Source organism: Enoplosus armatus, chromosome 7, assembly GCF_043641665.1.
Source record: "Enoplosus armatus isolate fEnoArm2 chromosome 7, fEnoArm2.hap1, whole genome shotgun sequence".
Classification (NCBI taxonomy): Eukaryota; Metazoa; Chordata; class Actinopteri; order Centrarchiformes; family Enoplosidae; genus Enoplosus; species Enoplosus armatus.
This window is the reverse complement of record NC_092186.1, coordinates 21676001-21701692: the sequence shown is the minus strand read 5'-3', so window position 1 is coordinate 21701692 and position 25692 is coordinate 21676001. Positions and strand designations below refer to the sequence as shown.

Genomic DNA, 25692 nt, shown 5'->3' with positions numbered 1-25692 from the left:
TGCTTCTGAAGGACCACAACCTGTTTGCTGGTGGGAAGCCGGTGAGGGATCGTGCTGGTTGCTCTGGGTGCAAGGAACAGGTGACAGAGGGACAGAGTGTGAATCATTTTGCGCCACATTTACACCTCTGTTTTCTGACTCCTTTCTCTGAACATCTCTGCATCAGTGCTCAGAACAGAGTACACCTGTGGTAGCAATGCACATGCACACACAGATAACAGGTGTGGAGCGAACACTTCTCTCACCGACACCGGAGCTGTGATGAGCTCAGCTCAGCTCTGTGGCTGAGAGGTGAAGAGCGGGAATTGACCATATCGTTTTAAAAGGTTGTGGTATTTAAACTTTACTTTGAGTTATTTTAGTCTGCTTTGAATGATGTTAATTTATACATTCTGTCTAATGTTTGCACACGGATCTTTATATATTTTCTCCTGTGCAAATATTGCAACCAATACAGGAAATGAACCTCCCTCCAAAAACAGTTCCCATTTGTGCCATGTCAAAGAATGCCTGAGAGTTGAAGGGGAAACAACACAAGAAAACAGGGGTTTTCTGGGGAGCTGATCATGTATGTGGTGCACACACTTCATCTAACCACTCAACAAACACCCTTGTGTTTGTAAGTGTCTAAAAGAATCTGACGGCCATGCAAACATCTGATGGCGTCTGCTGCCAAAGACACAGACAGACGACCCATTCAGGAGCGAGGCAAAGTCTGGAGTCAGGAGCACTTTTCGTGCTGCAAATCCCTGGTTTGCAAAGAGTTGGCCCACTGCATCAATCACACTTGTATTTCACAAGCAGAGCCTTCCATTCGAATTAAATCTTGAGAGGACAATTAGAAACAAATGTCATTCTTGGTAAAAGAAAGAAGTGGTGCATCCTGAAAAAGCTCCATTGGTAGCCATAATATCAACATTTGTCCTAATCATCTTCTGTTTATGGTAGAATATTCAGTAAAATGACTTGTTCCACAGCAACATTGAGCTTCATTGCAATCCATGTAACAATGTGATGTTGTTAGCCTTGACTTTTACCTCTCCAAATACCACACCCCACAAATACTTCAGTTAAAAGGCATAGAAATTATTTTGGCTCCAGTGTGAGACGATCGTGGCAGGCAGGCTGCTCTATCCTCACCATGATCAAGACCATAACTAAACACAGTTGACTGACTGACTAAAACACAAAAACTATATATTTATAATATGTTGACTCTCCAGCAAGTGATGCACAATGAAGAAACGAAAATAAGAAATAGTCACAGTTGATGTTAAAAGGACTTACAGCTGACTGCTGTTACGGCGACTCTGTTGGGTCTCTGTAAATGATATTATAAAGAGTGCCATCTTGACCTTGTCTATATGAAAACTGCTCTGAGATCACTTCTGTAATGATTTGGCACTGTATAAAATTGAGTTTAATTGAATTACTCATCAGGATCTTAAACCAAACCTAACATGCCAGAAACAGCTTCCACAGACGCTTAAAGACATCTACTTTGCAAACCTTTGTGTCACTGAGTTGAAGTGGGCTATTCTACGTGCAAATGAATGAAGCAAGCAATACAACGCCACCTGGGCCCTCATTACACGACCGGCAGAGCTGGACGGAAGGTTTGTTTTCATCCGATTCCATCCGTCCATCTCCACAGGCTGTCTCTAAAAGTTATGGTTAGATTGGGTAAAGAATTAATAACATTTTCTTTGGTGGACATCTAAAATGTGTACCGAGCTTAACTGTGGCATCTAACTAACTGTTAACTGTTTAATTTTACAGACACGGAGACATGTCACCCCCCAGCAATGTATGTAAATAATTTGTCCTCACCATTTTACTCTGTCTTCGCTGAAACCTACAGTTTCTATCTAGCTCATATTTTCTGACAGTCACACAGCAAACAACCAGAATTAATATGATGTGGCTACAGCAGGCCCACATTCATTCATTTTGTAGAGTGTGTGCTTGTTTGTGTGTGTGAAGTAAACGCACCAGTGCATTTCTCTCTTTGACAGCTTGTAATGTGATTTTTTTTCTGTTTGTAAAACAGGGGGGGGGGGGGGCTGAATTTTTCCTGATCAAACAGCCATGAAACAGATATTTTGTGCCTGAATGCAACATTGGTTAACCAGAAAATCAAGAAGCCTTAAGATGGCTGGGAAGAAGCCAGTTGTGCAGCTGCAAACCAAGTACACTCTGCAGTCCAATGAAGTAGAGAGAGCGAGAGAGAGCACTGATTAGAGGTCAGCTGTTGGATGGGTTGGAGTGCTGGTACAATTCGAAGCCTCTCATCATTGGCCGTGACGCCAAGATTCTTTAACAAATGAGCTATCTGCCATAGTTTCTTCTTCTCTCTTTTTTTCATTTTGCAGTCAGCAATCATCATGTGAATTGCCCAAATACACAAACCTCTGATCTTCCTCAAAGCAGCTCAGCCAAAGTGCAATCGCAGCTGCAACCAAAACAAGAGCTGGACTCTCGCAGGAGTGGAGTCTCTGCCGGGTTGCCACATTGGGTGCTGCATTCATCCATGTTCATTATTTTTCCCACAGTTGTACCTGCAGGCGAAATCAATGATCCCACATACATCACCAGTTTATTACTTTAATCCCTAAAAGCAGAGGATCCCTCTGTGCGCCTGTGTGGACTGTGTGAACTGCACCAGCGGCTGTAAAACTAAAGGTTGTGTCTATAGAAACTCAGCTTCAATATAAAAGGTAATAGAAGATTTTGAGGGCACTTTGGCTGCCAAATCGATCTTTCTAAACTGCTTCACTAATTACATTCAAGATGCCTTTGTTCCAAAATCGCCTGTAGTTATGTGCATGTATGAGAATTAAAAGTCACCATTTAGAAGAACAAGATGGTCAGTCACTGATATGACACACAGAGGTCATGTCCTCTGTATTTATTTGTGAGAATTTAGGGTTTTTTTCCCCATATGGTGGCCATTTTATTGGCTGATTCCAGAATTTTTAGATTCAATATATTGAATGTGGATTGCTTATCAGGCCTTCCTGGAAGAGGGATCCCTCCTCTGATGAGGTTTGCCCCCCCCCCATTAAAGGAGATTGTCCTTATTAGAGGGGGGTTGAATGCTTGGAAGCCAGTGTGGGATTTTTGGCCATATAATTAAAACTGGCTTGACTTTTAAGCCAACAATTAAACATGAATCAATAATTCAGTATTTCCACGCCAGCATTTTTTTCCTGGCAGTGTAAAGGCTTTGAAGGTGTATTTACAGCTAATGTAATTAATACAACAATAATCAAGAATGTTTGCAAACATTTCAGAGACTTTCCTTTTGGTGTCACACATTTTTGGAGGGGTGGCGATAGTGGGTGGGTGCATTCAGGGGACCTGGACTTCTCTGTATTTCTAAACTCCTTGCTGAGTCCTGCTGCCTGCTTCATGCACACACGTGCTGGGTGAAGAATAAAAACATTCCTCGTCGTATTTGCCTGTTTGGAGGGTCTTTCCACGCCGGCCGTTTTACCCGGGGCGCCTTCGTCCCAGCAGCATTTGAAGGCGTCACGAAACCCTGATCCATTGATCCGCAGATCCAGGCGCCGGGTAGCGACTCCTGTGTTTCCACGCCTCCCACTTTCACCCCCATTGTGGTGAATCTTCGGCTCACACACACTTTGCCAGACTTCCAGGAGTTGGAGCGACCGACCGAAGACGGAACACCGACAAGGTTTTTTTTTTTTTTTTTTTTAAAAGAAGAGCCATATCCGCTTTCACGCATGGATCTACTTTCTTCTCTTGAGGGATTTCAGGGAGTTGCGATGGTTTGCGCTGCTGGGAACTGTGGAGACTTGTACCGGAGAGAAAGGGCTCACGCACTCTACGCTGCAAAGTTGTAAAAGTAGTTTCCCTTGAAGTTTTTTCTCGATCCGCCACCAGTTCAGACTCGGGTGTTTCTCCAGCTTGCAGACCCACGGCCATCATGGCGAGGCGGACGGGGGAGAAGCCTCTGGTTTTGACGCCGAATACGCGCGCTGCGTTCCGGGATAAACACCTCCGGCTGCACGGGGGCTCGTTGGCTTTCCCGTGGAGCCTCGTCTTGATCTGCTCGGCTCTTTCTTGTGGATATTGCGGAGCCGAGGCGGAGTTTTCCATCCTGGAAGAGGCGCAAGTTTTGTCCGAGCAGATGAAGAAGCTGTCCTCCCAGGAGCTGGGGGTGTTCACTATGCAGGTAAACAACGAGGAGGAGGCATGTTTTCTAACATTGTTGTGCTGAGAGGTATTTATTCATGTGCCACTTGGGAGTTAGAGCCGATTTAAAGTGGCACAGAGAGGCTTGTCAAAATAGGCCAAATGAATGCAATGACCACGGGGGGAAACTTTTGTCAACAGAAATGTTAAAATGTTATGAAACAATGAGCTCTCCGGTCGCCGGCGTCGGGCCGCTCAGTGGAGCAGCGCAACAACAGGCGCTTTGAAGTTGGGACGCATTCATGTGGGGCATCAACACGCTGCAGGTTTGGGGGTCCTGAGCTGCCTGCTGCTCCGCCATCATCATCGTCATCCCGTCATCTGTTTTTAAATAGACGCCTTTTTGCTGCAGATGACTTGTTTCAGCGCGCTGTCTGCCGGGAGGGGCGCAGAAACTGTCACCTGCAGTGAAGCAACGTTTCGTTGTATTCTTCTTTTCAAATGAAACCGGCCCTCGTGTGTCCTCAAACAACAACAACGACGGCTTGACGCAGTGAACTGTGTGCTGTGGTCGTGTAGTGCTGGTTATGAAGATGGACAAGTGCCATTGTTGTAGTTCAGCCGCCCCCCCCCCCCCGACAGGAAATAACAGGAAGAAATCCGTTTTCATTCAAGTTGATCAGAGAGAAGCGGCCTTTTGGGCACGAGGAGATCGATCAGATACGAACAGCGAATCAGATCAGACGCCGTTGGCACATCACGTGGACCTGTAACTTATTATATTCAGTTCATCTATTGCTGATTGGTTTGAGTGATCGATCCATCGAGCGTGGTTGGTGAAACGTCAGAGAACAGTGAAAAGGGTGCCATCACAAGTTCCCAGAGCTCATGGTGATGATTGTGGATGATGTCCCCCCCCCCCCCCCCCCCCAAAAAGATGTTCAGCTCACAATGACAAACAGGAGAAAAGCAAATTCCAGAAGCTGTATAGCTGCATTTTTGCTTGATAAATGGCTCAAATGATCTCTGTTGTCAAAGTAGCTGTGAGTGAATTTTCTGTCATCGACTAGTTCATGGCTGCAGCTCTGACTGCAGCTGACTTGTTTTTGTTTTTCTTAGAGGCGAGATGGTTCATGCAACACACATGTATTTCCATATTTAAATGATATGAACCTTGACACGAACCGTGACACGATCTGATGATTGATAAAATGATCATTTGATGCCCCTGATCAGCAAATATGCCAAAGTGCCTGGTTCTAGCCTGTAAATGTGAATCTTGGCCGGTTTATTCGAAGTATTTTGTGATAACCGCCTCAAAATCATTCGGTGTTGGACTTTTGGTCAGAAAGCAAGCAATTTGAGTTGGAGCTGAAACGATGAATGGATTAGTTGGTGGACAGAAAATTGACACACATGTTGGAAATGAGGGTCATTTTTCAATGAAAAAAGTCCCAAATATTCTACCGTCTTCATTCTGAGGATTTGCTGTTTGTGTTTGTCCAACGTGATAATAAACGAAACACCTTTTAGACTGTTTTAGGAAACTGGGGCAGGCTTTGCGCCCTATTGTCTGTTATATGGACCAAACAACAAATCGATTTAGTAGTAAATGAAAATAATCGGTTGCAGCTAATTGATTTTAAACACACTATGTGAACACAAACGCTGCCGTGTCTGTCCGCTCAGAGCTACGTTGAGTCACCAAATGGCAGGAGGTGCAGTGCTGGGTGCTGCAGGGTGTGAGTGAGTGTGTGTGTGTGTGTGAGTGAGTGTGTGTGAGTGTGTGTGTGTGTGTGTGAGTGTGTGTGTGTGGAGGGGGGGTGTTTTGCACTTCAGAGGCAGAGGCGCTCTCAGGCCCTGAACACAGCGGCGAGGCGACGCGGGGGGGGGCGGGGGGCTGCTGCCCCCAAATGGTGTTTCATCTTCTCTGCTTCCACACTGAGCCGCCTTCATCCCGGCTCTGGGAGTCGGCTTTGAGGGCTCCCTCTGATCCCCCTGGATCCGCCTCTGTCACCGCTCATCCCTCCCTCAGCTCCAGTTTGTGCTCGGTTTCTGTCTCCTTCCTGTCCTTTCCACCCTTTTCTCTGCTGTTGGTGCTGTTTTTTTTAAATAAATTCTTGTTTTCTGCTCTTGTTGGTGCATGCGGCATTAATGAATCACCCCTCGTTTACTTTTTCTAGTTTATTCTTTAGTTCAGTCTTTGTTTCTGGTCTTCTCTCATATCACAGTGAAATGGTTCTGTCGGCTGCTGAGATGTAATTAATGCTTTTTGTCACTCTCACTCTTCCATGACTCCATTCAGATTTCATATAACCCTTTCAGATTATTCATGAAAATATGCATCCAGCGTCCTTCACTGGTTTTGAGGCTATCATGTTGTTGTACAAGCTGTGAAAATCGGACTTGGCACGAAGCTAATGTGAGTTAGACTGAAGTGGTATGTTTCATGGATTTGTCAGAGCGGTTTTCCATGAGTGTAAGAGATGTGCGTCCAGTAAAAACAGTCTGCATCTGCCCATGAAAACAACTGCAGTTGCAGTTTGTCTGCGTGCTGTCTGTCTGTGTGGACACCTGCTCTGATGCTCAGATGTGGCCTGACTGGCAGTCTGCAGGTGTGTCAGTCGAGCTGGATTTCACTTCATCCTTCTGACTCCTTGGCATTTTTACCTTTTCCCCTGTGCAGTGAGGGGAGGCAGTGGTCCCCCCCAAACAGCACCATTGGCTTTGGTGCGAGTTCTGATTTCTGGAGTTGCAGCTGACATTCGTCATCTCTTTTTTGCATTTCTGTGTGTGTGTGTGTGTTTTCTTTTTCTGGCACAGAGACGTCAACATTTGAAGTTCGCGCTGTACCATTTCGGACGAGATCTGAAGGTTTTGTTATCAAGCTAGCACCCCGCCGTCCCCATTTAAAACGTAACTCTACCCCCGTCTGCTCCACCCCTCATTCTCCGGCAGCGTAATTTGAGGCTTACCTTGTCAGTGCCTTTGAGTCACTGGGTGGAATCTGTCATTGAGTTACTCCATTATCAGGGGACATGGGGGTGTACAGTTGACACTTTGTTGAAGTTGATAGTTTAGTTTAGGAAGTTTATTTTTGTGAAATCAGCTGATTTCAGTCCGAGTATTGTAACTGCAAACTGTAAATATTGCTGCGGGCCTGCATGTTATTCCCCTTATTAATTAATCTATCATTTCCTCGATTATTCGATTATTTGATTATTGGATTAGTCCAAGAAATGTCAATCATGCTTATCAAAACTTTCGCAGAGCCAAAGATGACATCTTTATTCGGTCCGATCAGTCGTCTAAAACCCAAAGAAATGTGTTTAACTGTCATATATGACGAGGAAAAGCATCCGATTTGAGAAGCCAGAAGCAGTGAATGTTTGACAAAAGACTGAAACAATAAATCAAATAAATAAATCTTCTCTCAGTTGACTTGTCGACTGATCGACTGATGTTTTCAGCTCTTCTTTACTGATGGTTTCATAACAGTGCGACTATAATTATCAGCTTTTCTGCGCAGTTTCAGTATTGGAGACGTATTTCAGTTTTTCCCTACATTGTGTGTGTGTCTCTAGTACAATTCACCCAACTGTTTGTCAGCACAGAAGTGTTTTGCATTCAATTTCCATCATTTACACATACTTAATGTGTTATTTATGTGAAACAGCCCTACTGTGGCTCTTGCTGAGTTGCTGCTAATGCGTGCTATTTGTTGCATCTCTGATTCGCTGCAGCCCGGCTTTGTCTCTCAGACCTTGCAGGTTTTCAGTGTGTAAATCAGGAAGTTAAGAATAGTCCCAGAAATTATTTCACGTCTTTCTGAATGATTTATGAAGCTGATTTCTCAGTGGGTTTTTCTGAGAGGAGACAGTCTGTTCTGACGTAATAAAGAGCATTTCATGTCAGATCTTGTGCGGCTTAAAGCAGGAGGTTTTTGACACGGCAAACTGGACTTCGCCTTGGATGTAAATATGACATTTAATCTCCTTTCCCTTTATTAAAACACGGGCCGGGTGCTACTCTTGTCACGCGGGCGCCCGCTGGAGCCAGGACCACGGTACATGTTTCCAGCCGCAGTTACAACAACACATGCTTGATGTTGTTGCTGTTGGGAACGAGGAGAAACGTAAAGGTGTAATGAACCGGCACGCATAGATTGTCACTAATGGTAAGCCAATCACTCGTCGCAGTGTGAAGAGTCCGGTTCACTTGCCTTTGCCGAGAGGGTATTTACATCCTGTTGGCTGATTATTTACAAAGGACGTTTCTCTGTGTTAGTTTTAAGGGCCTTAATCCACAGAGAAGCGTGGTTTGTTGTTGAGGCCGGCTCGTCCAGTGTCCCCGGCCCCCTAATTGAATACTGATAGTAATTTGAGGGAGGTTTGTGCAGGAAAAGAGAAAATTGGGGTAGCTCTGGCACTGTCATTAGGCTGCGATTTTCTGGGTTGGGTTTGGTCCAAGGGCAACACCAGTTTGAGGGGCTATCAGAGCCCCAGTTCCTGCTTTGTTGGTTTTTCACTTGGACTAGACATTTTGATTTGGCCCGTTTTTAACATATATAAATATTTTCTCTCTTCGGTCTCTCTTTGTTTCCGCCTGCCTTTACTTTATTTCTCTTTTGTCTGTCTCTTGGCTGCTCATGCTGTGTTTCTTCTCTTTTCCACACTTTATGTTGAATCGGTTGCAGAGAAAAGCAGAGAGGATGAGGATGAGGAGGGGGGGGGGGGGTTAGAGGATATGCAGCAGGACATCAGAATTCCTGCTAGGTTCTCTGCAGTACAGCTTCAAAGCCGTCTTGCCTCTTACTGCATTGCCTGCGTGGCTGTGTGCTCAAACAGTCAAGGTTTCTAAGAGCCTCTCAGGCCCTCTGCTACACGCGGGACTACTACTCTCTCGCTCATTCTCTCTTTTGACTTCCTCTGTTTTGCTGTCCAACATTGTGCATATCCAAGCATAACTTCCTTTCAGTGAATAACATGAAGCTAAGTGTATGTATGAACCAGCGTACATCCAGTCTGACATGCTGCAGCACTCCATGCAGGGCTTGACTACGCGTTCATTTGCATAGGAGGTTATAGTGTGTATATATAACCCCGGTTCTGTGAAAGAAGAGTGCATGTATAATAATTTTCTTCACAATAACACTCATCCAAAGGCCAAATGAACACTTAGGTGTCACATGTGCTCTTTTTTTTGTTGTCCACCCGTCAGGGCACAGAGGTTACATGCTAGTCAGTTAGTCCAATGCTGCCAATCACAGTGGATGGATACCTTCTTTCATCCCTCCCTTTTTGTCATGAGTGCAACAGCCATTTTCAAGCTCAAACTGTAGGATACCGAACTAAACTCTCGGTTCCTGGTCAATACTTTTGAGCCAGCGCAACAAGTTGTAAATACAAAAATCAACATAATATCACCTTATGCTCCGCTATGCTCACCAGCTAGTTGTAGCAGTGTACAGTGGGTTTTTGGAGCCCTTGAAGAGAGCAGAGAGCATATACTGTAGAGTTTCTATAGATCTACTAACATGTGTAACCCACATTTTCATACCAAGGATGAGCATGGTCAGACTGGTGGTTTGGCATTTGCTTTAACCCACTCCACCTCCACCTCCACCCCTCATGTTGTTGTATGAAAGTCGTGGGGATTTCTGTCTTCGTCTGTGTCTCTGTCCCCTCTCGTGCGGGTATGTTCAGCTTGTCTGAGCAGCAGGTGCTTTGCATTAGTCAGCCTTGCATTGCACTGCGATGGCACAACTCCTGGTTTTTAGTCCGACCATAAATCGCGATGTGCCTCTGCGGTTTATGAGCCATTGGAGGCTGTGCTGAACTATCTGCACCTCTGTTCTTTTTCCATTTTAACTGTTGCCCCCCCCCCCCCCAAACTGTTATTGCAGGGAGTGTTTTTTTTAACACTTCCTTGCTTTCACACAGTTATTGGATTCTTGGTCCCAAGTTGCTGCTGATGCATGAATACTTTACAACTCCAGGTTATACTTTTCTGTTAGCGTGTGCGCTTGTTTAGTGTTATGTCCTTCTAATGTTTCATTTTTATCCCAGCTGAATTGAAGAAGAACATGGGGAACTCATGTGATAAGCTGTTGTATAAGCTGGGTATACATGACCGTATTTCTTAATTGAAATTAAGAATTGTATTTCTTGAGTCCATTATTCATGGGAAATCAGGGCTTTCTGCCAACAGCTGCAAAGTCCCGCAGCGACATCTGCAATGTTTTTAAAACTTGGAATGGCTTCTATATCGGTCTTCAAAATTCTTGGCCTGTTCAAAACCCGGTGAAACAGCCCAGTCCTGTCGACTATTACCTTTATCATCCCACTACAATGCAGGAGAGAGCAGAGCAAAGGGCCACGTTTTCATTAAATGTGGAGCTGCTTGTATGTGTTGGCCAGAATCCAGACACTGAGAGGCTCAGGCGCCCCTCGCATCAAACTGCTCTGCACTGCGGCGTCTCTAACCTCCACACTGAACACACAGCAGGCACGGAGAAGTCCCCAGACCTGTTGGACCAAACTGGGATTCAAGGGCTGCCGTCAGATGGAAACATTGCTGCTTCATGGTGAAAAGACTTCATGACAGTGCAGTGGTCATTAGTTGGTTTAATATGTTTAGTCTTTGGTCACATTGCCCACCCCTACTAGTCTTATTTTTAAAGATTTAATCCCAGGTGACAACAACAAAAGTTAGCTTTAGGGCATGCAAACTTTGTTTCGTCAACAATAGTGAGAAACGTGCTCTTTCCATTGGCAAATGTCTCGTGTTCTGAGCACAAGTCACAGTTCATTTTGTGAAATTTCCTATTCACCCGTGAAATTTCTTTTGACCTGACATGTCCATTTTTGTCAGGTGCCAAATTACCCCCACAGAGACCTGAACACGCATCATGTCTTCGTCTTTATTTGAATCTACCTGCCGCCCACTTCCATGTTTTAACCTTGTGCTAGATGCCTGTCGGAAGAAACGCATGGGGAGAGAAACATTTTCAGGGATGTGTGGATTTTTTTTCTTTCTTTCTCCACAGCTTTTTGGACAGCATGACTGGCGTTCATTTCAATCAAATCCCTTTAATTTTTTTTGCTTGTGTAAGTACAGCCTTGTGCACTGTCTCTTGGCTCCTGCTGGACTGCGGTCAGGACGGAGCATAAAACTGATGTTCTTCCCCTTCTCCACCAGCTGTTGTGGTTTAAATCTGTCTGTACTGTCGTGGCCAGATCATTTATCTGACCGCTTTCTGATCTGTTTCCAACATCTCCCAGTTGAAGAAGGCCTCTTTCTGTTTGGCCTTGACTGAAATGGGTTTTGCAGTGATTTGCAGCCTCCGCCTTTTTGTGCCTGCTTTTGTTTGCTCCGAGTCTCTCTCCGCTTGTATCTCGCGTTGACCTGCCCGGCAATGCTAAGCTCCTGTTAAGAATCTAGACGGAACGTTTCTGTGGCTGCTATCTAACTGCAAAATACTGGAGTTAAACATGGTCAGATCAGGGAAAATAACATGTTCTCCAGTTGCAAACATCAGTTTTACCTGAGATAAACATCAGAATGCTACTTGCAGCTGTGCACGCATGCATTTGTCTGTGTATCATAATGATGTACAGAGCTGAAACGATGAGTTAATTAGCTGAATTAATTGGAAACGATCTACTCATTTATCAGGCAAAAAATGCCAAATACTCCCCAGTTCCAGTTTCTCAAATGTGAGGATTTGCTTCCTTTATCTGATTTTAAATAATTGTGAACTGAATGTCTTTGGGTTTTGGAAAGTTGGTGAGACAAAAAAGGAGATGACGTGCCTCACATGAAGATAAATGGTTTTACAGCTGAAACGATGAGTCCATTAATCGAATAGTTGATCAACAGAAACTCAATTGGTCACCAATCATCCCCTGGTTCCAGCTTCTCAAATGTGAGGATTTGCTGCTTCGTCTTGTTTCATATCATTGTAAACTGAATATCTGTGAGTTTTGGACAGCTGGTCGGAGAATAATTTGACATTTGAAGACGTCACTTTGGGCTCTGGGGAATTGCGATGGGCATTTTTTTCTCTATTTTTTGGACCTTTCATAGATTGAACGATTAATCGATTGACTAATTCACGCTCCGTTAAGAAAAGGCACGATTTCTTTATGATACAATTCTTGTCTGCTTGCGCCCGCTCAATGTTTTTTTCTGTAGACATGCAACTAATGATTATTATCACTATCGATTAATCACAGGTTACAATTATCCGTTGAGTCTTTTAGATGTCAAATAATAGTCAAACATGGCGTCATACATTCCCATAAAACACAAAGATATTCACTTTAAGATGACATGAAAAGGGAGAAAAGTAACGAATCCTCACTGCGAATATATAATGGCTTCTGTGATTAATCGATTCATTTTCTGCCTGTTGATTAATCAACTAATCCTCTCCGCACTCATTTTCTGTGTATTGAACTGAGCTCTGTGCATCAGCGTACAGCCAAGACTCCAGGTTTTCAGTGAAAGTAGCTAACTCTCTTCTCTGCTTATTAAACAGGAGAACTAATTAACTGGCTGTGTTTAATCAGCTCATTCTCACTTTATTTTAATGATTCTCCCCCTCTCTGTTACCTCTCTCTCTCTATCTCCCATTTACTATCACCCCCCTCTGCCTGGTCTTTCTTTACACCGCCTCACACACTCACTCTCTCTCTCTCTCACACACACACACACACACACTCCACACACACAAAGCGATAACAAATGCACTCAATGAGAGAGAGAAAAGGATCTTTATTGGTGATCCAGGCTTTGTGTTTTTTTTCCCCCCTCCAGATTCCTGCCAGTGTTACTTAGTTAGCTCCAACAGGGCTGACCTGGCAGTGTGAGCCAAGGGACCCCAGGCCACCCCTTAGCAAGTTGGTCCCTTCACTCGCCACAATGGGCAAGACTCAAAATGAACTCTCCCCTGAAAGAGAGAGAGAGGGAAAGGGAAGGGGGCGGGGGCTTGTGGTGAAGGCAAGGGGGCAGCGAGCAAAATACCCAATTGGGAGGGCAAGGAGAGTAGTGGGACCAGCTCCCTCCCCCAGACACATTGCATTTGTAAGGCCCCCATCCCCCTCACAATGCACACACACACACACACACACACACACACACACACTCCTGCAGAAGAGGCTTTGCATTCTCGATGAGGAGAGAGTTGGAGCTCCTGCTGTGGAGAAGCAGATCAGACTGTTTGTCATGCCTCTTTCTCTCTCTCTCTCTCTCTCTCTCTCTCTCTCTCTCTCTCTCTCTCTCAGGGCTCTGGGTTGCATACAGAAACTCGCCGTAAACCCAAACTTCACAGTTGTTAAGAAGTGCCGTTTCTGAAGTTGTCTCCAATTTCCATCCATGCTTTTATGCCTGTTTGCAGTATTTTTGTATTTTGGATAGGTGCATTTTTTTTGGGGGGGGGGGGAGGGGGCATAGATCTGACTGAATATGTAGTATATCCTCGAGGCAGAGGGCTGTTAAGAGTGCAAGGGAACATGCTAAAATAGGTGCAGAGACTGGGAGAGACTGTGCAGCGATGGCAGCCAAGAAATGGCCACTCTCTCATATTGTTGGGTCTCGTGCACACACACACACACACACACACACAATGACGTTTTAACGTAAGGTTCATTTGCCGGGAAACGCCCCCTGACGCTCTGTGGCGCTTGTTACTCTCCGAGCACTTTCTGGGGCTGACGCTGGCAGAGGGAGCTTTGAACTCTGGAGGCTTGAATACGGATGTAGAGTTGGTGTATTTGATAGACAGATGAGCAGCCTGTGATGTAGCTCACATTAGTCATATGAGCTAGACAGTGTAGGTTTGCAGATGTCTGCCTCCAACCATTTTTTTGAAGAACTCTTGGTTAAAACACCTAACGCTGTACTAGTGGGTACGTTACTCACTGTGACTTCAATGGGCTGCCTCCAACTCTTAAAGGAAGTTTGAAATAATGATGGTTGAAGAGTTGAAAGGAGTGGTTTGACATTTTGGGAAATGCGCTTATTCGCTTTCCTAGTTAGATGCGATTGATACCACTTAGCTTAGCTTAGCATAGAGGCTGGAAGCAGAGGGAAACAGCTAGCCTATCTTCCCAAGCTCTGTAATTCATACCATTTGATAAGGAAGTAATCGTATGATGTGATATTAAAAGAAGGTAGATGAATGAACCTTTGTGCCTTGAGGTCTTCTGAGCAGCCGTGACACGACGCTGTCTGCGCTACAGTTTGTAGTTTCTCCTCTGTCTATCCTCCCCGCCATCTTCATCTTCATCTTCTCATCTTCTCTGCTCCCTATTCCCATCTCTCTGTGTAATTGTGTCCGTGGGTGGTGGTATGTGAAGCTGTCCTGTGCCTTTTGTCTTCTGCCAGTGCGCCGCCTTTTGAAGAAAAGTCAGGAAGTGACCTGGGCTAATGAGTTGAACTTTGGACTTTCTGCTCCCTGTCTCTGTAAGACGAGGCTGGTCGGAAGATGAAAAGAGATTCAGTGTTTTTATTCTCGGAGAGAAAATGGCACGGGGTGCGGGTGATACAGCTTGCTAATTATGAGGCAGGGAGGAGTGTCAGGGCTTTTGAGTGTGAGATGAAAAAAATGGGAAGACTGCTTCAGACACTTGCAGTGCTCCAAACACATGTTAACACCCGAAGTCACACTCTTACACTATCTCTATGTATGCACACACATACCTCGCATAAACACAGACTCATTTAAAGCTACATGGACGCAGCGGCTGCAGCTGTGTTTAGCTATCGGTGTCTCTGAGCTCAGTTATGTGTTTGCCAAACGAGTGGCTTATTTGATCTGGACTGACTCACAAGTAACGGAAGACGAACATTTTCTCCTGCTGGCATGCCAACACGACTCCAGATCACAAAAGAATACAGCTCATAATTTTCTGGCTGTAATGGAGAAAAAAAAGTGTCCTGCTTGCAATCTTAGTTTATTCGGATCCAATATAATTTTGACGTTATTATTTCAATGCAGAGGAACACTCTTGCACTACCTCCACCTTTTTAAAGCGCGTGAGCGTGGTGGCTTTTCACTCAGGGCTGAAGCAACGCCGCTTCGCAGTGGACATTTCCTGCCCTTTGGGACGTCAGGCCAGCAGAGAAGACAGCTCATTTAGGTAACACATGATAACTGAGTGCTTCGGTTTTAAACGTATTCAGCTCAGTGCCCAAAATGATAACCGTAATGTCCCACGCTGCGTTCCAGACTCATAAAAACATATTGCCCTTGTTGCGTGGGGACCATCTTGAAATCACGTTGCAGCACATTGTTTAAGAAACTGGCCAGTTTTCCCATCATTCTTCTCTCTCAGGGTCTCAGTCCGTGGGTGCAGGTTCTCCTTGTGGTGCCCCTGGTTTGATTTCACTGCTAAGTTACAAAAAAACAGTTGGTTGTTTGGTTAAAAAGGCAGATAGGATCGTCTGGCCTCTGTGTTTCTTACCTCATTGTTTCACCCTGGGCTCCCTATGTAGAGCAGCAATCAATCCTTTATTTCTCTCTCTTAAACCAGGTGTTCTTAACAATTATCGTTGCTGCCTACATTTCATATCAGATTTTCAGGGAAAAATCTCGAGCACCAAGGAAATTTTGTGTTTTTTATGTTTCTGGCAGCAGCATCAATTTCACCCTCCTGTGTCCTGTCCAAGAGAAACCCCATTGTCAGTGTGTGTGTGTGTGTGTGTGTGTGTGTGTGTGTGTGTGTGTGTGTGTGTGTGTGTGTGTGTGTGTGTGTGTGTGTGTGTGTGTGTGTGTGTGCGCGCGCTCGTCCAGTCTGAAACCAGTTCTGGTCGTCTCGCTGAGAGGTCTAATGTTCAGCCAATAGCAAGCTGGTCTCACTTCTTGAGCATTCATTTGTGTTTTTCTCGAGCAGAAGCCCAGTTAACTCTTTCTGCAAGAAACCTAAATTCTCACTCCGTCCAGTCTTATCCAGTCCTCTCGTATCCTTCCAAACTTCTATCTCCCAGACTTTTTTTTTTTCTTTCTTTCTTTCTTTCTTTCTTTCCAGAAGGCCTGCTCATTGCCAGGTTTGGCCGGCTGTTGCCTTGCCAGATTTTCTCAGTCTTCCTAGCCCTGGCGTTGGCACCGTCAGCCAGCTGGGGTTTCTGCTGGCATCTCTTGGCAGCTGCACAGGAGACAAACCCCGTCTACGCATTCAGCCTTTTCTCTACATTTTACGGAACTGGCTTATTGTGAATAAATGTTGCCGAGGAAAATTCCAGAAAATGTGTTCTGGCCATGCAGTGCATTAAAATTATGTATTTTTTTTTACGTGAAGTTCCACATTAGCGTATATACCTTTTCAAACATAGAATCTTCTGTTTTAAGTGTCGATGCTGGCTTTCCCTATTTACATTATTAGCTACTAATAAACATTTCGTTCGTGCATGGTATTAGAGCTGCAAAATTATTTGCCAACTATTTTCAGAATCGTTTCAGTCATTTTCAAGCCAAAATGTCAAACATTTGCAGGTTCCAGCTTTTTAAATGTGAGGATTTGCTGCTTTTCTTTGTCACACATGACACTAAATGAAGAGTCTTTGGGTTTTGGACTGTGGGTTGGACAAAAGAAGCAATTTGAAGACGTCACTTTGGGCTCTGGGAAATTATGATGAGCATTTGAATGAATTGGTATATTACTAAAGATGTCACTTCTTATGTCGGATAACAATAACAACATCTTTGCAATTTACAAGCAGTTTTGAACACTTTCCCACACTCGGTAGCACCAAACACGTCCCACCCGTGGAAATCACACAGTTTTTATTTCACCGTCGCGTCACAAAGTAACATTTGTGTGAATTTATAGTGGTCTTGAGGGCAGAAATTCCTGGATCAGGTTCCTGCAGTCTCTGGCTCCTTTTTTCACGATTACTGGAGAAAATCCTGGGTGAAGCTGCATGTGTGGAAGAGTCATTAAATCAATAATGATCACAAACGCACACCAAGCGTGAACCACTTGGTGAACAGCTACTAAAATTGAAACAATGGCAAAACAGGACCTCAACAGCATCCAGGTTTTACAACATGTTCAGCATAAAGGCACCACCGGACCTGGTGTTAGGGTGCAGCAGCCTCAACCTGCCAGTCAAGAGAGGTGCAGTTGACGATCGTGTGAACAAGCCAGATCTCTTACCTTTTCCTGCAACGTTAATCCGCCAGTGCGTCTTGGCTTGTGTGTGAAAAGGCTCTTAGACTGATACTGAGATCTGTGGGAACGGGAACCTGTGTGTGTTTGCACAGGTAGCAGTCAGTTGGTTTTCATTCCTTTGCCTGCATGTGTGATAGGGGTTACGTGGAATGACGACATGCTGGATGTCGTGAGACAATCGAAATCCGTCAACTGGCTGTGATTTTGCTGGAGCTATCCCTCTCTTGTTGACTCCTCCCACTGCGGACACTGTAGCAAATCAAAAGACCAGGGCCGCTTTATGGTAGTATTGCTATTTACAGGAGCTTTGCATCAGTGTGTGAACAAGTGCCTGCATTTATCTGGTATTAATTCACTAGTTTAGTCGCCAGAAAAGTAATTGTTTTTATTAGCCTGAACCAGAGTGCTGTTTCTACAGTTTCAAATAATACTATCAAAAAATAGAAAAACAACATAAACAACTATCACAATCAAATTGTTGTAGGCAATAAAGACATCTACTGTACAATACTGGAGAAATCAAGAGTACATTTTAGTTAAACACTCCATCTTGCCTTCTTTTCCAGCCTTTTAAATATGTACGCCACAGTATTTCAGGGTTTTGGTCGAGCCATGTCATGGGAAATGTATTCTCTTAAATCATCATAGTTTGCAAAGTACCAAAAGAAAATAGGACTCTTTAGGATAATGCTATTAATGTGTATTTATGTGTAAAATGACATGCCGTCAGTGAATGTGAATATATGAATATCGTTAAGGGTTTAATGAGGTCCCAGATCAGGCATTGTGATTGAGCGTTACAGCAGGAATGCCAAACGGTAGAATCTTCTTTTGAGAGGAGCTGTCATATGTCTCCTGCATACTTCAGAGCAGAAACACTGCCTCTCCCTCTCCTCATACTCACAGCAGCAAAGCCACTCATCATTTACATACCAGAAACTTGTGAATGTCCTTGGGGAACTCTCTCTTTCTCTCTCTCTCTCCCTCCCTTCCTCTCCCTCTCCCTCTCGAAAGCATTCACACTTGAGCTTCTGCACACAGCGATGATCGACTCATGAATCTGAATAGGAGAGGTTTCCGATGTTTAGACAGCATAGGAAAGAAACCTGATGCATATTCAGTTGCCCCCCCCCCCCCCCCCACCCTCCATAGGCCTGCCTGCTGTCTGAGAGCTCAGCTTGACACGTTTGTGAAACAGACCCTATGTGTGTGTGTGTGTGTGTTAATGAATGTAAACAATACTTTTTTTTTTCCCCGCTGTATTTTTGTGCATGTGCCTTTAAACGCTAACTGAGATTTGAGCCCTATTACAAACTTTTCCAGTTAATTGTAAGTTATCATACATTTAGGCTCTTTTTTTTATTAGAGATTTTCACTCAGCGCTGAGGCTGCTCATATGGCTCTGTGCTTTACTGTGTGCGACACCCTGCACTCAATGGTGTGGTGTTTTAATGAGGGGAGGAGGGTGATACTTCAAAACCAGCCTCTCTGCTGTTGGGCTTCGCTGCAGACCTGTAGTTCCAGTGAGTGAGAAACTGAGATCGATGCCTCTGGTTCCGTCTTTTTCTGTAAATCTGACCTTGCAATTCATGCTTCTTTATATTATCATGCAGACAGTATGCTTGGAAACTCATATTTTCGGGGCGTATAGTGGGAAAATTTAGTACTCCGTGTCCGTGACAAGAAACATCTGAATCTGTCAGTGGTTCCAGTTTTGTCTTTACTCAGTCGGTCCAGGGCGCAGTCATTTTTCCCAGGATAGCAGGGGAGGAGCGCCTGTTTTCCTCCTGAGTGTAGTAGTCCTTGCTGGCAGTTGTGTTCATTCACATGGCTCCACCCGCCCGCCAGGATTTATTTTACCATGTGTCACTTTCTAGTGTAACTTCAAACTAAAGAGAACCTGAAATGTGCTTATATGCCTGTATATTTAAAACACTCCTTCTAGCAGGCTTGTGCAAAGCACTGTGGCGGCCCACAAGAGGTGCACTTAGGGAAAGAAAGAACGTAATATAACTGTAATGATGGCTTCCCCTACTAAACTGAGACACTGAACTGTATTTACTGTAGTCGCCTTTTTATCCATACTCTTGTTGACGATTTAGTTTCTACCAAAAGCTCTATGTGTGAGTTTGTGGGAATGCTGACCTGAACCCACAGGTGCCCCCCCCCCCCCCCCCCTTTGCACCTCCTCCATCTCTATGTATGTCTCTTAAGTGGTTCGGCCGACTTCGGAAACAGCTTTCTGATACAAATTGTGTTTGGGAGTTACTCAACTGCATCTGCACGATAGCGCAGAGAAAAAGGAGATGTTGTGTATGTGCGTGTATTTTATGTGTGTACTTTGGCATCGTGGTTTCCTGCTGCAAGTGAGGGTCACAACTCATAAACTGTCCTCCCATATAATTCACTTGTGTGTGTGTGTTCGTGCAGTTGCAGTATTGGCCAAGTAGACCAGTCAGGTGTAAAAAAAATAGACGTTTTTCAGTGTTTCATGTTGTATAAGCCATTATTTGCCATTATTTGCCATTAGATGCATGATGCATTTGTGTAAGTGCCTCAGTTTTATGTGAGTCTAGATGAGCATGTGCATAAAAGTGCTTGTATATGTATTTCTGTAAATTAGCCAAGCATGGGCTGATGTTTTCCTTCCTCACCACAGCTCCCAGGTTGCCTCCCTCGGCACGCCGAGTAGCCAACACAAATCCTGCGTCCAGTTAATCATCTCATGTCATGGAGATTAATGCTGTGCTGTGTTACGCTGCGGCGTGCATTCCTCTGCTCAGTAATGACATTTTAAATTCATAATAGTCACCCGCGTGTTTTGAGAATTCCCTTTGCCACGTTGTCATTTACGTGTTATGGCAGACACCTGTTGGCTCTCAGTCTTTTGGAGACTTCAGTCTGAACTATTTTCAATAGAGGAAATCGTCCCAGTGTAAACTTTTGATGGGGAAGTCTCTGGATTATCCCGATTAACTGGAACATTGTTTTCCAGAGAGACCTTCAGAAACAATTTGTCTGTGCTTTGGCAACCACAAATAAATTCAATTCACTTGTAGTCTATGGCAGCAGAAGTCTCTTACATCTTTTGTACATTTGTAAATAAACCTAAAACTACCCGCATGGCTAGAGACTACTACTACGAACACAGGAAGGGACATTTTTTTCAACAAGGCTTTCTGTACTTATCCTAGACCGATTTGGTTAAAGTGGTTATCGGCAGGCCGCTGCATTAGCCCTTTCATGGTAACTACACTCAGTTTATTAGAAACAACTCGCTAAATCTAATGCTGTCTAACACAACAGCCCTGTAATAAATCGGACCGTCATGAAGGTTATAATGTTCAGAGAGGTGCTGGTTCAGTTTCAGGGTCATATTGGCAGCTACATTTATCGTGCTGTTGACTTTTTACCGCGTCATGCTGGAAACTGCTTTTAATATTTGTCCACCCCATTTGTTGTATCTAATAAACTGGCAAACACACAAACCATGTTTAACACACGACGATGAACGTGCGTCAACCCACATTTGACCCACTTCTTTCAGCATTCTGCCACTGGTTAATTCCGGGTTATTGGTGTCAACACGAGGGTCAGCAGGACCAGGCCGTACTAGTTTGGCTTGGCAAAGGCAAAACCAGTATCGTATGTAACTTAAGCCCCTCTGCAGAGCGACCCATGCCTCTATTAATCAGTGCGTGTAACTGCCCCAAGAGTACACGAAGTAGAACAAAGCGCCCTGTCTATAGAGAGACCTTATAACGGTGGCCAGACATGATCTCACATGGTGTTCAGAAACCTGAGAGGGAGACCACCACGGGAACTTTTTTTTTCCTCCTCCGTCCTTCGTCCTTCCTCTCCTTTATCTCTCGCCCATCTCTCCGATCCGTTCCTCTGCCTGTCTGCTTTTTTTTCTGCTGCCACTTCACATTCATCTTCCTGAGACGCACACGCACAACGTCATATTTATTTGTATATGTATGAAAAGCACAGCTCCTCTTGATTGTGAATGAAACTTGAGTCACGTGTCACATATTCAAGAACACAGTGTCTTGTTTTCTCATTCTTAGGGTGACAGCGTTTGTGCTGATTTATCTATAGCGTGGCTCGTGTGTACACAGTGATGCTTGTAAACTGTGAGTAAAAGCCTTACGGATGAGTCCACAGCACAGGAATGTGAAGATAATCCCGGGTAGTTTGTGCAGACAGTGCAGGCGCCCCATCTGAACATCCTTTCACTTGGCTGAGAGCGGGGCTCTTTTGGCAGGAAGCGTATATCAAGTTTTGAATTTATTGGCGCTGGGTGAACAGCTCTTTGCGTTGTGTGTTTCTCTGTACTTCTCTTTGCCCCTTGATTTATAGTCAGTATCAGTCTCCGTTCTTTCACACACTCTTTCTGACGTCTCTCCGGGGTCAGTATGAAGTTTTGGCCTTGGCAGGGTGTACCACTAGGGTGTGACTGGGACCTGTGGTGCCAGAGGCTGCTGGCAGGCTGGCATCGGGCCCTGAGGTGGCTGAAGCCCAGTCCAGAGGTTAAGTGTTTGTGAGACTCTTAGTTTCCACTGCTGTGCCGCCTGTTTGCTTCACTCATGTCGTTTGTCATCGCACTTTAAGCCGCGGGTTCTGAAAGAGGTTTTGCATTTCGTGATCAACTCCAGCTGTAAAAAAAAAAAAAAAAAAAAAAAAAAACGCGCACACGATCCGAGCATGTTCTGAAATCAAACATTTTTACCTCTTCCAATTCTGTCATTAAGAATTTGAAAGCGTAAATCCCTGCTTTCTTTAAGTGAGAAGCAGCAAACATGAAGTATCGCAGGCCTCAAGTAATAGTTAAAGGAATGTATAGTACACATTAGCCAGCCATGATTTGCAGCAGAGGTTCTTTTTTTAGGTTGAACTCCCTCACCCCGATCCCCACAGTCATTTACTAGCATTCTTCATGTGAAGTTGGTCATATGAAATGAGCACTGTACTCCATTAGGATCTTAACTAATTGCCGTAGTCCCCGGTTATTTACAAGATTTACACATCGATGACTTAAAGTGCACCACCGTACACTGCGTGATGGACTACAATCATCCTTTGGCTTTACAGGCTCACTTATGTTGCGCGAACACAAACACCACAATTTACGGACCTTTTTTTGATATGGAGAAACATTCGAAGCCCCTATAAAAACACAGCATTTTCTCATTATCTTGCATTCCTGCGTGGAAGTTATTTGACCGCAGCGTGTGAGGTTTTGTTTTCGTCCTCTTTCACTCCCAGATTTTATCAGCTTAATGGAGGTGCTCAGGTATGCAGCTTTGATCTGTCTTTGGAAAGTTTTCACATTGGCTCCACTTTAACAGCAAGTTGTTATTCCCATAATGCACCGCTGGGCTGGCGCTACTGCCACTGCACACTGTGTGTGTTGCTGCTTTCAGGCTAAAATCCAAAAAGACAGTCAGTCTGATATTCCATTAGAGCCTTGTATGGCATATTCCAATATATATAATGGGTTTTCAGATCATGAATTTTTGCATTGTGCTAAAAAAATGGTGTAAACTTTCAATAAAAAATGAAGAATGCCACCATTAAGAACTGAGTTTTTCATAAAGTTGTAGTGTTTCTAATGAGTCATTAGTGCATGGTTACTGTGGCCTGCAGCTTTGTTTTAATGACTCAACTGCTTTGACATCAAAGGGGCTTGTGTGGGGAAAACTGTGAAGCCCATGCCTGTTACCACGTGCTCTCTGTGGCGGGTGTGTGCCTATGACAGCACATGTACATAGATTGTATTTGTGTCACAGGACTTCAGACAGTGTCTCTCTGTGTGCCCACCCGTCCTTCACTCTGCTTTCTACCCTCAATTTGCACCGTCTGATGTTGAGTGCCCAAACACATTCATAGTGTGTTCATAGTAGAGAGAGAGAGAAAGGCGGAGGCCTCATTTACTCTCACTAAGCTGCTAGATTATGTCTCTCATTTGAGTCACAATGCCTTATTTTTGGACTGTAGCGGAGCCACAATTCAGACGGTTCATTACCGTCCTTTGTCCTGGAGGAGAGCTAAATGGGGCAATACCAGACATTGCTAGATGTTTGATTTCACGGAGACAAGAAGGGAAAATGTCCACAACGTGGGCCTTCTACGGTCATGTTTACTCTTAATGTTTTTTTTATTTGAACACCAATGAATGTCTGGAGTTGGCTGCAGAACAGCATTTTGAACTGCAGAAAATGGATGGAAAAAGTAAATAAATTAAAATCATGATGGATGTCAAGATGGATCATTTGTACCTCTGATGTCCTTGGAGCTGCAACAATTAGTCGATTAATTGATTTGTCGATCGCAAGAAAATGAATTGCCAACTATTTTGATGATCGGTTAATCGTTTCAGTCTTTTTTTCAAGCAAAAATGTCAAACATTTGCTGGTTCTAGCTTCTTAAATGTGAGGATTGGCAGCTTTTCTTTGTCATTTATGATAGTAAATGAAGAGTCTTTGGGTTTTGGACTGTTGTTGGACAAAAGAATCAATAATCGTTAGTCGCAGCCCGACAATCAAATAAAGGCCAGTGGATGTTCCAATTTTACATCAGTGCTCACAGCTTCAAATAAGCAAGAAGTCTGACTTTGGTGTGGTGAAGTTATCAGACCACGGCTCTGCTATCTTTCTCTTTTCTTTACTGCTCGAGTCAGACCCCGCCCCACTTTTCCACAGCTCCCTCGTCCCCCCCTGTCCTCCCTTCTTCTCTCCTCCACCCTGCATTCCCTCCCTTTTTTCTCTCACATGTGGAAAGCATTATATCCTGTCTGGTGGAGAGGGAGAGCAAACATCCCAGGCAGAGAGACCGAGAGCCTCTCGGGTAGGTGTAGGGGGTGGTGGAGAGGCTGTTAGGATCTGCATGGCGGTGACTCTCTCTCTCTCTCTTGGCTCTGATGCTGTTTGGACAAAAGGGGGTCTTGTTATTTCAGAACCACAGCACCCGATCGCTGACAAGCTTCATCCTCCCACCACATTGGACTGGACGAGACCCTTGTTGAATGAGGGAGAGGGAGATAAAGAAACTCCAGTTAGAGGTCTTTGCACTGATTCTGCATGAATAATATCTCTAGCATCTGTAGATGTGAGTTTAAACCACTTGTGTAACTCTCTCTTTGTCCCCCTTTAGGGAGTTGGTTACAGTCGCTAACATGTGGCAGTGCTATGACTCTGTTTTGTTGAAACTTTTTGGAGAGCACTTTTGGGTTTTCAGGCTTGTTGGTTCAATAAATATGTCAAACAGAAATAAAATATTAAAAGTAGTTGGTTTTAGCAGTATAATATGTAGAACCAAGCTAAATAAATGCAACCCCCAACTCTTAGTCGATCAAAAGGAAAAGAAGTTGCCAACTATTTTGGTAATTAATTCATCATTTAAGGTGTCTTCAAGCAAAAAAGCTAAACATATGACGGCTCCAGGCCCGCAAATGTGAGAATTTGGTGCTTTTCTGGGTCTTTCAATATAGTAAACTCTGAATATTTTGGTTTTGGACTGTTGGTCACAAAAACATTTCATGACATCGCCTTGCTCTGTTTTCTGATGTTTTATAGACCAACTGATTGATTTTTTAATGAAAATAATTGTTAGTTGCAGCCCGGATACAAAAAGAAAGAAAGAAATTTCGCACCAAAAAACAAACAGCTGCTGAACAAATCCTTGCTTTGAACGTTTGTGTCGTGTGTTTTTGTATTTGGGTTCATTTGATATCTGCATCAAAGGTGAAATTACGGTTCACAGCATCTCCAGAAATATTTCAGAAGCATTAAAATAGATTCGCAACTCCAGGTCTCTTTCCTTGTTGCCTTTTCTAGCAGCTTTGTTATGTCAAATAAATACTGACTTACTCCTCTTTTAGTGGCGTGCCTCGTCTGGAAGGTGTGTTTTGTGTTGCTTTTTTTTTATTTTTATAAGTTGCTCCATATTGCACAGCCATCATATGTGGTCAGTGTGACACATTTGTTCACGGTCTTGGACTTATCAGATGTTGAAAGGGTTCCCAGTCTTCACTTTATGTCCCAACGCTGGATACTATGACAGCAGGCTGAAACCACCACCACGCCCTCAGTGCTTGGATGCAGGGCCCACGCAATTGCAATGTGCTTCGTTATAACTTTTAAAAAGAAAAAAATCAGTTAATTCTTTTTCCCCCCTAAGTGCCAATTGATCACATTGGAGCACATCAATGTGGCCACATCAGCTTTTCATATTACCACATCAGATTCTGATTGAAGCTCCAATCATTTTACTTTCTTTCTCAGTGGTACTATGACTGAAATCAGCATAGTAGCAGTTCAGCATCAGCAGCATGACAGTGAGGTGTAAAAGTGGGGGG

The 25692-nt window shown here is 44.1% G+C and overlaps 1 protein-coding gene across 1 annotated transcript in view; it reads left to right on the top strand.

Annotated features, from left to right (window-relative positions):
- Positions 1-3949: 3949 nt before the first annotated feature.
- The window catches only part of cachd1 (cache domain containing 1), a 76966-nt gene continuing 55223 nt past the window's right edge, over positions 3950-25692 (top strand). The window contains exon 1 of the mRNA XM_070909157.1: positions 3950-4198. Coding sequence (XP_070765258.1) covers positions 3950-4198 — 249 coding nt within the window. The remainder of the gene's footprint in view (positions 4199-25692) is intronic.